Source organism: Engystomops pustulosus, chromosome 2 (genome assembly GCF_040894005.1).
Source record: "Engystomops pustulosus chromosome 2, aEngPut4.maternal, whole genome shotgun sequence".
NCBI classification, from domain to species: domain Eukaryota; kingdom Metazoa; phylum Chordata; class Amphibia; order Anura; family Leptodactylidae; genus Engystomops; species Engystomops pustulosus.
Genome location: NC_092412.1, coordinates 64,209,677 through 64,221,849, shown reverse-complemented (window position 1 = coordinate 64,221,849; position 12,173 = coordinate 64,209,677). Strand labels below are relative to the sequence as shown.

Sequence of the window (12,173 nt, the reverse complement as noted above, 5' to 3'; positions counted from 1 at the left end):
ACTGCAAATTTTTGTGCACTGCAAGAATTTGTGATTATAATAGAGACTACGCCACCTCCACGCCATGTGGGGGTGGTGGGGACGTGGAGGGGTGTGTGGTGGGCGGTCACAGGCCGTTCCTGTCCCGTACTTTTGTACTTTTTGAAAACCTGCAAACTTTCAATCACAGGTTTTTAAGCAAAAATATGCCAGGTCAGACCTGGCTTAGTTTAGTTCTGTGGCCGCGCAGGCTAAAGGATAAGCCTCTTGATGTATCCGGCAGAGGCCTGGCTGCTATCATACACTGGTGCACAAGCGTATGATAAATGTTTATTGATCATATTTAGATAAGAAATAGAAAAATATTATGCTGCAGTTATTTTCATTAATTAGATAATACATTTTATCAAAATCAGTCATAGTCCAACTACAAACAATACAAAAAGCTTCCTGCAAAATTAATATGTAACAAATATGCGACAAACTGGCTATTGTTAAAATGACAAGTACAGGTGCAGCCCGGAAATCAGCAGAAAGGCAGATGGTAGATAAAACACTGGTGTGATAGCAATAATTCCATTTATTATCATATCAAGTAACTGCAGTTTATTCTCTTAAAGGAGTAATCAACCATAAACATGGCTTATCAATAGAAAATGCTATAAAATTTATAATAGTTGGGGCTTAGCCACTTGGGTTGTTCCTCTAAATAGCAGATCTGTCCTGCATGCCCCAGAATATACATGGAAAATATGCTAAGTTTTCCAGGATGGGATAAGGAAAACCACACCTCTTTTAGCTACCTTGTAAGGCAGCTCCTTTGATATCAAGCATGACCTACAAGAGGCCTTATGACATGATGTGGGATTAAAACCAAACCAGTATATGTATTCCAGTAGAAACTCCTTAATTGGCAGTCCAATTACTTCCCGACCCTTATCACAAGCCTCTCACTTAGCAAAACCAGTTCCCTACACTGTACTGAGGAGACCCAACCAGATTGAAACAGCACTGTCTATAGCCATGAATCTGTTCCATCTGTAATAGATATACTAATTTGGTTTTATTCCTGCATCATGTCATAAGGCCTCTTGTAGGTTATGTTTGATGTCAAGTGAGCTGCTATACAATGTAACTAAAAGAGGCGTGGTTTTCCTTATCCCATCCTGGAAAACTTTGTATATTTTCCCAGCCATGGCTATAAGACTCAACACCCCTAAACGGTGGCCTTAATTGGCAGAGAACTCTTACTCCCCGACCAGGATATACACTATAGTTGAAGGAAGAAGGGAGCACAACAGTTCAAACTTGTTCACACATATTATAAAGAATCATCTAAAGTCTTCCTTTAGTTGATGGCCCACCAGAGCATCAGAGAATCCTCCAGTAGGCCCCATGTTTTAACACTTTAGGACCTCAAAAGTAAATGGAGCATTCCAATATTATAGATTGTTGATGATGCATGCTAAATGATATGATTTTTATGGTATTTTATGGTTTAAGGAAGGGCCCTCAAGATCACCACCTCTGTTGGGCCAAACATATGCAAGTCCAACAATGGATAAATAGTGTCTGTAATATGTTTCTAATTCTAGATCTCTTCTTCACTCTCCTCTAGTTGTGAGGTGTCCAACAGATACACAGGAGCCTGCTAGTTATTTTGGAGGTAATATAAGTGCCAACATATTAACAGATGATTACCCAACACATTCACTAACGACTAGTTGTATAATAGGTCAAAGCCTTCTCTGAGCAAGTCTAGAAGGTGGAGTGCAGAGACTAGCTCAGAGTGTTGTAGGTTTGTAGCAGGTTACCATATTGCTTCTAAAGCCTGATGTTAGTCTTGAAGGTGTATGAGAATCTATGACTCTTTTCTTGTCCGTACATTTAGAAACTTGTTAACCGGAAGACGCTCCTGTCCTTCAGAAATTGTGTAGAAGAGAAGGTTAGTCAGGCGATGTAGCACACCTTTGCTTTCAAATCTGAAATAAAAGGAGACAAAAAAATCCTTACTCAACGTTCCTGATAGACATGCCCCAGCCATCACTATACTAAGGACACTACACTCAAGATACATAAAATATTGTGTAGGACATCATTTGAAAACAGTCGGTGTTGGACGATATTTGAAGATCAAAGTCTATTTTACACAGAGTCACCTGATTCTTGGCACGTTATATAATGGTCTGACACACAAACACTATAAAACAGGCTTGGGAATGTCAACACCAACAAAGATATAAACACGACATAACAATGTGACGTTTTCTATAAACCATACAAAAACTAAAAACACCACGAGGCAATGAAGTAGTAAATAAAGCTTTATAACTGGAGCACTAATTCCTTATAAGAATAGAAGATGAAAAATGTTATCTCACTGGAAATTGGCAGAAATGTTGTTGTTTCCTTTTTGATTCTAATATACAGCAAAATTTTATTTTAGAATGTACATGAACATTGTGTGCCCTCAACAATGTTCCTTCAGATTGGCTTTTACCCTACATTTTATCGTTGTCTTAAAGTTGTGTTTATCACGGCTTCAGATCCATTTTACTATATTATTATACGATAACTCGTTAAACAACTGAAATTTCACCTTGAATGTTGTACTAACTGTAAAAACTATTTTTCTTGTTGGCAGGTGGAGAGGATAGATTAGCTACAGAGGGAAAAAATGTAACTGATGAAAAATAAAACAAACCAGTTCACTCATATTTAGAGAACACACAGTCATTGGTCTCATTTCCTGGATATTAGAACTGAGCTGAAAAAAGGGTAGTCCCAATCCTAAGTTTACACCAGGGGTCACTGAAGTCTTGTTATGCCGCTGGGTATCCTCGTATTATTCATTGGGAGCTAGTAGACCCCTTTAATTGACACCAACTCTCTGGACTCATCAAAGAATAGATAATGCTGGGCTGTTACACTATTTACCTGTTTACTAGAGCAGGTATCACACATCCTGTCCTTAGTGCTCTTGGCTGTGTCATGTCTGTACCCGGGGAATATTACACAATAATCCATTCATCTCCCCATATGGCACTAAAAGTTAATAATTAAATCACTTTTGCCACCAAAGATTAGTTAATATGTTTCTTTATATACAAAATGTTCTTTAGTCCTTGTTTATGCATTACACACTCGCCAGATGGCAGATCTGAGGAATATATAGACAGTCATTCAATTCAGACCAAGGATGAACAAATCCCAAGAGCCGTGTAGCTAATGTGGCTAAAAAGCTGCCGTCTTATGTTTCAAGGTTATGAGGTCAGTTGCTGGGCAGATCACTAAGCTACTGCCCTTCTAAGTCCGCAGGGGAGAAAATATAAATTATATTACTACTATCTTTATTTAAGAAAATGATATGTCCTAGGTGTGAATTGAATGTATCGGCTGTATTGATAATGTAAACCTGTCGGGTAAAAGCCTGATAGAGCAATGTAATTTCACCTCTGTTTAAGGCTGCCTGCACACAAACCGAGCATAGTGCTCTTCATGGGAGTCCTTCCATCATGCAGAAATATAATGCAAGGAGTCCCTGTCTACCAGCTGCGTATTACCCACCATATAACAGGCAACCTAAAACTGTGAAAGATTTATCTTCCAGGATTGTTACTTCACTAGCGCATTGCAGGTGGCTTTTGAGTTTCATCCCTTGTACACAGAGCAGAGGGGGAGAGTGTGTGGAGCAGTTCAGTGTAGAAAGCTAAGAGCACAGCAGTGTCAGGACACACACTGACTGCACTTGAAGTTCTTTCCTGAAATATAGAGCCATTTTTTTTACAATCCTACCATCACAACATACACAAAGCTATGATTAAACCCCTCTGTAGGGGCACCACCTAACACTGCCTACAGTTTTGCACTACATACTGCATCTTTTTATGTTCATTAATATTTTTTTATCTGTCCAGTACATATAAATCAATAGGTCAGCGGGTACTTTTTCCTTTTTACAACAGCACGGCAAATGAAATTAGTCTGGTGAATACTGACATACACTTCATGGAATGTGTAAAGTAAACACCTTTATTGGTTCTGGTTTTTCTCGTCTTTTAAGTGTAAATGTCTTCCTATTTTTCACTTTTAACCCTTATGTGGTTGGGTCTTTCTTATATATATGACCTCTGCTTGCCTCTATAAAGGTTATATAGTTTGTGTGTGAGTACAAATTGAAATATACAGTAACATCTACCATAATAATTAATATTTATGTATATAAGTAAAACATTTCCAAATAATTTCTATAATACTTTAAAGCTTGGTTCTGAAATGACAGCTAGGATCAGCAGTCACATGATAGAATACTATTTAACTTATATAATGACAGGTCTATTATAGAACCAGGCAGGCTTGGACTGGCGTACAAGGGGAGGTGAATCCCCCAGTGTGCCCTTGAGACACAATTAGTGCCTGCGCCCACCATCTGCATGAGAGGGACATGGCACAGTACACGTATTGCATTACACGCTGTGTACAGAATCACCACCAATGTATCCTAATAGTAAACTATATCAAATAGACAGGTTTATGATTATGTATGCACAGATCAGGTTACTGAGATGTCATCTTGGTGCAGAGAAAGGTCAGTCAGTCTCCCATGAAGCCCCCCATAGACAGCTACCTTGCAGCATCTGCCCCCGTGTGAGCATGTATCCCTGGCTCACTGATCTAAAACGGCCAATTCCAAGACCGTAGCAAGCCAGAAGGTTACTATTAGGGCTCCAGAACAAAAAGAGGCAGGGGCACATACTACGACTAAGGGCTAAAACACACAACGATGTTGGTCCTTGAAATATGGACCGTATGCTGGTCAGATTTCCCAGACTGACCACAGTGCTGAGGACAGGAAGCTGAGGGTCATAGTGATGCATGATGCAAGGAGTCCCTTCTTTCCTGCAAAACAGAAGCACCGAATTGTACTAATGATTACACATATAACATACATCACTAGGATGCTCAGTCCTCAGCATTGGGGTCAATCTGTGAATCCTGACAGAACACGGTCCACGGATCATGGCCGCGTTTTAACCATAAATTATCTGTGAATGGGATCATGTCATATTTGCATCTGACTGTACACAAGGAAACATCTAATCGACAGGGGTGCTTGGTGTCTGACTATTTCTCATCTGATGTATCCTAAGGACAGGTAATCAATAAAAAAAATCAATAATTGAATGCCTATTTAATTTCATGTTTCCTCTTAACCTCTTCTCTGAAAATATTTGATGTATATTATCCTCCTCAGGCATTTTAGTGTATTTCTACTTACCTATGCTAAATGCCTTGTATTTTACATGACCCGCATTGTAAAATCCCATATGTCATAATATGTACAATCAATGATTGAAATTACTTTATGATGACAAAAACAGGTTACATCTTAAGAGTTGGAATGGGAATTGACTTTCTCTCTGCATTCTGTATCTCTGTATCTCTAGTTTGTAGTTCTCTCTGGCTGGTGGGTAGAGGCCAAGTCAGTTTTGCTTGCAAGGTGAAAATCAGCAAATATTTTGGTGTATTTCAAGTAAAAATGAGATTAAAAAGGGGGGAGGATACCTAAGAGCCACAATATGTAGAGGATGTATGTAAGGATATTTCTCTAATAAGAAACATTACAATTTATTTGTATTCACCTGTAACAGTAATTCACTGTATACGAATTTTAAAGGAAAGTTAAAAGACCATTTTTAGTGACTTTTTAAGAGAAAAACTAAAGGAATTCTTAAACAAAATTGAGACTATATGTATCCTCCTAGGGCTCTTTTACATGAGATTATAGTTTATTGATTGTAGGAAAAATCATACTCAAGTGACATCCTCTTTACAGGCCAAAAAATTATTGTTGTTGGCAGGACTATGATAAAAGGGCGAAGTTTGTGACCCCATTATTTAGCTGATTGATATTCAGAAATTTGATTCCTACTACTTTATGATTGATACCCTATTAACTAAGCATAAGTCACAAATTTCATTATATAGAAATTATAATATTAGCATAAATATATTATATTATGATATTATATAATATAATATATATATTATTATATTATGATATTATATTATGTTATAATATACCCACACACAGTATAATTCACCATTTGGTGCCCGCCAAAGCTCCCTGTTACATTTTGGCTGCCTCATTTCGTGCCAAGCTCCGGCTCACACTATGCTCCCAACTCCCCATCACTCTGTGTTTCCAATTAACCCTTCTATTGTAGCCCCGAGCTCCTCCTGCACATTGGGCTCCCAGATCTTTCTTTATTTTGTGCCAAGCCCCCCTCAAATTGTGGCCCCCAGCTTCTCCTAATATTGTGACTCCCAACTCGTGCTCATATTGTGGCTCCCAACTCTGCCTCACATTGTGGCCCCCTAATACTGTGCTCACTGCTCCCCCTCACATCATGGCCCCCAGCTTCCTATCACATTGGGGTCCACTTATATTAGAGCGACAAATCCCCCTTATATTGTACCCCTAGCTCCCTTGGCCCCCATCAACCCTTCATATTTTGACCCCCGGCCCCCAGCACCTCATACTATGGCCCCCAACTGGCCCTGACATTGTGGCCCATTCCTATTGTGCTCATATAGTGCCCAGCTCCCCTTCCCCCTTGTTGCTGCTTGATAAAACAATAAAAAACACCAGCTACTTACCTCTCCCTGTACTTATGCAGAAGCTCTCTTCCTCTCCTCTCCTGCTGTGTATAGTACCGGAGCAGAGTGGAAGGATGACATCATATCATTGCACTTGCCGGCTCCCTGCACACAGAAGCAGAGCAGAGGAACGATGATAATGCCGAGAGCTGACGGCTCTCTGCATTCCCATTGTATCAAACTGTATCTGCGTCTGGAGGGAGCAGCCAGCCAGCTGGGACTGAAGGAAACAGCCTGTATGTCGGGACTGTCCCACTGAATTGGGACCATTTTGATCATTATTTGACTTTGTTTTTTAGCAGTTCTCATCTTTACATGTATCTGTAGTGTGAAATCCCCTCTATGCTGCTTGGTGGAAACTGCTGCTGTGACTCACTACTCCCTCATCCTCTCTGCAGAGAGCTGCTATGTGGTCTGACACCTCTGTGACCTTCTATTCACTCTCTAGCAAGACAGAATTCAGCTGAAATTTCAGAGTGAAAAGCAGAATAGGAAGAAAGGAGGGAGGATAGAAGTAAAATAAGATGAATCAGATGCAAATTTTGCTGATAGGATGTACTTGTGTTCATGAAATGTACCGTACTTTTGTTTTATACAAAGTAAGTGACCATTTAAAGAGGACCATCCTCAAGTTTATCAATCCTCATTTAATTTTTTTAACTTGCCTGTTATTATTTGCTATGGTCAAGAATGAAAGTTAATAAAAATGTTTGTGCAGCCAATCATGGTCGCATGATTGGTATTAAAAATTCAATATTTATTATATATTTTTTTATAATTTATTATCATGATGATACCAAAATTCAGTACACAACAAAAACAATATTATCACATCTGACACCTGTCAGTATGTCATCACCATGTAACTACAGCAACAAAAAACAGGTGACTTTCGCTTTATGACCACTTTAAGTAGGTATGTTCTTTAGAAACATAGTATAACTCTTGTCGCACACCTACTTCATTGGTTACATGAGAAAATCCACAGGTAGTTGCTACACTTATTTTCTACATGGTTCCCCCATTTAAGAGAGTATCATTTAGCAGTTGTAAGCCACATTTACTATGAACAGTAAATCAAAAAGAAAGCTATGACATGAGTCAAGGAATTTTCAAATAGCCCAGATAGAATTTCATCTCCCATTATAGACATAGCTGAGTGACCCTGCAATGATTTATTGTATGCAGAAATTCTTACCTAGGGCATTTACTGCCTGGGCCTGAAACACTGAGACTCATACTAATGCTGTATGCAGGGTTGAGGTTATGCAATAATACAATGTAAGAAAAAATTAGCTAAAAATTAAATAAATTATGATATTGAGTTTCATGCTGTTTTTCTCTATTCATGGTTAAAGCTAAATGTGAAATGTAAATAAGAATTGTGTTTCTAGAGCTCCACATTTTGAAGCCTGAATTTGACATGTTGTATGGAAGGAAAAAAGGAGCATGTTTGCTTTTGTCAAGAAATACTGCCACGCTGGTTCATTGGTTGTGTGTGGTATTGCATCTTAACTTAATTTAAGTGAGTGGGGCTAAGCTGCAATATTACAAACAGACTTTGAAAGTAAACCATTGTGTTTGGTCCTATACACAAGGTTGTACTTTTCTGAATAATCAGTCAGCCATCAGCTATCTTTACCAATGTCTAGCCATGTTATTGCAAAATAGAGAGATATACGCAACTTTTGCAACACATATTTTCCCATGTACAAGAGATTGTCAGTGGCTCCGGCTGAAGTTTACAGATTAAAAAAAAAAACACGGACAGAGCTAACAAATATGACAGCAGAGTTTTGTCCTTTTTAAAAGGTAAAAAACAGCTTGTTGAAATTTGTGATATACAGATTTTGACAGGGCTGCCTGCTGCGATTTTTATTTTATCCATGCTGCTAGTGCTCAGCCTCTATATTTCAGATACAGGTAAATGATGACGACTATAAGAAGTGCTCACAGGGGCCCACAAATATTCTTTTGCAGCATTTCATGCTCGTACATGTCAACGAAAGAGAAAAATTCAGACAAATCCAGATAAAGATTCTGTAACAGATGCATGCTTTATCATGGATGGATCTATCAATCCCCCAGTGTATACATGCAATGGATTTAAGTAGCTTAGTTGGTTGTCATCCACTATAAATAGAGCTTAGAAAGTTGAGGCATATTCCAACCTGTCTCTATCAGTCCTGGTGTTTACAATATGGTTGTCCCTGGATCCGACCATAACCTCGGGACTAAAGTCGGACAGATTTCTCTCATGAATTGCTTCTCTTGTCTGCACCATGCACTGGTCTCTGTCTCCTTTCTCTAATGCCTACATTACAAGACCAGATCAGACACAGCCACTTCCTGCCGGAAAGCAGCATCTTGCAGAGACTAACTCTACAAGCCACAGACAAGGTAAGGTCTTGATCTGAGGGGAGAGGGAGGCATAACAGAGCTGACTGTGTGTGCTATAGTTGACATAGCAGAGCTGAGTGTCTCATTGTGTCTTATATCTATCTCATGACTCTGATCTCATCTCTCTTTTTCTATTTTTCTATGTTCAGAAGCTAAATAAAAGTGTAAATAAACCCTGTAGCTTGATAATCTAAGAACATTGTGAGCACACAGCATCTCATTGCATAGAGGGATCATGAAGTGTCTGCTAACTGACTTGTCAAGTAAGTGACAGGAGCAAAATCAGCAAAAAAACTGAGTAAAATAGTAAAGTAATGGGTTAAAGATGATCTTTATTGTGTAAACATCACTAGGAGGTTAAAATTTGAGAACTTTCTTTAATGGGCAAACCCCTTGAAGTTTAATTTCCTCTATACTGCGTGGCTAACATGTCTATATTTCTATGATTAGCCCAGCAATGGTGATCATTTGCAAAATCACCCATAAACAAGATATAATAGCTAAGAGCCCCAGAATTCAGTGATTGTGGGAGACCTCAGTGCTCATTGATTTATTATATGCTTTAAAGATAATAAATACTCTGTTCATGTGGGAAAAAATGTAAAATGGGGTTATATTGCAAATTCCTAAACCGCGGGTAGTCAGGAACAATATATTGCAAGTAATAAGTATATTGGTCCTCGTAGCCTTCAAATTAACAGGTGTTTGAGGTGGTGGACTTTCAAATGCTATGTCAAATCCTAACAATATTCTTTTTGGTTGGCATCCATGGTTATAATATGTCCCTTCTTCCCATGAAGAGACAAGTATGATAATATATATTATAGTTTAAGGGCCTGATATAGAAGGTTATTGGACATCTTCAAGTTACGCCTCCCGAGAAAAGCTTACATTGAAAATTCCAAATTCCTAGTGGGATTGTTGAAGAATTAAATAGAAGATAGGATGTTCTAAGGAAACACTATAATAGCGAGGAGCAAAAAAAAGTAACTTGCCTGCCCTGAACTTAACAATACTCAACTATGTATTTTAATTTAAGAAATATGATCTACAAATTAAAAAATTATACCCTATCACAAATATTTGTTCCTTCAAAAAATTAAAAAGTTTTAGACTTTATTGAATATCATTTAAAGTACCGTATATGCCGGCGTATAAGACGACTGGGCGTATAAGACGACCCCCAACTTCTGCCCTAAAAATATAGAATTTTGTATATACTCACTGTATAAGACTACCCCTCTCCCAAATGAAAAAAAGTCTGCTTAAAACTTTGCAAAACAAACAAGAGAGCAAGTGCCTGGTGATCATAACTGTAAGCTGCGATATTAATGAAGATCCGACATGCTTCTGTAAGTGCCGCCTGTGACCCCCAGCTCTGTGACGCCGACCGCTGTGACAGGGCGGCTGCATTAGCATACAGCGCGCCGCCCCGTCAGCGCGTACTAAGCCTCTTCTAATGACTGTGAGAGGCGGACTGCCGCGCATGCGCGGCGGTCCCAGGAAGCGGCTCTCTGCGCGCTGACGGGGAAAAAAAACACCTCACACAGTGCGGCCCCCGTATATCCGGCGTATAAGACGACCCCCCACTGTAGCCATTATTTTAAGGGGTTAAAAAGTAGTTTTATACGCCAGTATATACAGTACAATATAATTTATGAGTATTGATGTATCACCATAAGTCTAGAGGATCTTAAAATAGAGGGAAAAGACTAAGTTCTGCCTAATGCAAGAAAATTGTATTGCTTCTCTACTGATATTATGTATGACACTACTTAAACATTATTCAATTCCTACGTATTCTAATGACCAGAGAGTTGTTGCATGTAACGAATCATTAAAAAAAATGTAAAAAATATATTCTTAGAAAAAGTTTTATTAACTATGAATATTAGAGTGGTTAACAATTAGAACTTGCTAGTTGTATCATTTGAATCTACATACTAAATGAATAATGACCACACATGCTTACACTTTCACTTACATCTCTCTGTTGGTTTGGGATGTCCCCTCTAATGTGCCAGGTCTGTATTCCCCAATGTTACGCAGTGGGACATGCTTTCTCACAGCAGGGGAAGCGAATACCCGTGGTAGAAATCTCAGGTTGCTCCGCAGTCTCCATCTCAGAAAGAACATAGCTGTCTGAACAGGTTACAGGTTAGATCTCACGTTCCCTGATGACGGATGAATAGAAGTTGACACGCTGAACTTCAGACAGATTAATAAATCCACAGTCAAACAGACTGAATATGCCAGTGCCAAATGTCCAGCAAAACTGATCCTAGTGGATAGAGAAGTCTCTGTGGGAAATGTTCACAGAATCATCCCAGTGTGAAAAATGTAAGAGAAACAGTGGCTGAAAGCACAGAGCAATGCTTAGCTAAGCCGGTGGCGTAGAAGTCTCTGAAAAGCTTGTGTAATTTACCATTCACAAGAAGAAATGTTCACAGCATGACATTGCTCACAAGCCAGGGATCCTTTCCAGTAGCTTCTACCCTTTGACATATGTCATCACTTGTAGAATAGTCGTGACAACACCCAAGAGACACAGTCCTTTTTAAAGAACCTCTCGGCTGCTACATAGTAGCTATTTCAAGATATGTGACAAGCCTCCTGCAGAGGCCTCTCCAGCACCCAATGAGACAGGCGTAGAGGTGGGACTGCCTAGCAGAAGCTCATCTACAGGAAAGGGGAGGAGATGGAAAGTGTTATCTTATTTCTCAACCCCACTCACCCGCTGGATGAGTTTTATCATGTGCTCACACTACTGCTTTACTCACCTTCCTCCTGTGCTGAAAGCGCGCGTTGTCATGAGCTGTACCTCATCATAGACTAGAGCTTTATTATAGCTGCAGCTTCTGCAACGAATCCCAGTGTGGGTGACGCAGATTGCTTTACGTGGTTATGGTATATTGCTGTTAATAGAAGGATCCTGCACTCTAGATAGTTCATGAATAGTAGCCTACATTGCCTCTGTAACAAGAAGCTGACATCACAGCAATGAGTCATATAAATCGTAATGCAGCTGTCGAAGGTGGGAAGTAGCATGGGTTTCCTTCCTAATGCAAACGCCATAACTGCTCCGTCCCCTGGATGATACCACATTACATGGAATCTGTTATGCACAAATGAGT

The 12,173-nt window shown here is 39.3% G+C and overlaps 1 protein-coding gene across 5 annotated transcripts in view; it reads right to left on the bottom strand.

Annotated features, from left to right (window-relative positions):
• The window catches only part of GLS2 (glutaminase 2), a 55,416-nt gene extending 43,465 nt beyond the window's left edge, over window positions 1–11,951 (bottom strand). For 3 of the 5 annotated variants that reach the window (XR_011853092.1, XM_072135011.1, XM_072135012.1), the window contains exons 1-3: window positions 11,820–11,951; window positions 11,024–11,718; window positions 1,865–1,961 (exon numbers count right to left, since the gene is read on the bottom strand). Coding sequence is in view for 4 of the 5 variants with exons in the window: in XM_072135011.1 (XP_071991112.1) it covers window positions 1,865–1,961; window positions 11,024–11,175 (249 nt within the window). In the remaining variant the exon portion in view is untranslated. Of the gene's footprint in view, window positions 1–1,793; window positions 1,962–11,023; window positions 11,719–11,819 lie in introns of those variants that run through there. The other 2 variants (XM_072135013.1, XM_072135014.1) reach the window with 2 other exon arrangements.
• Window positions 11,952–12,173: the final 222 nt, after the last annotated feature.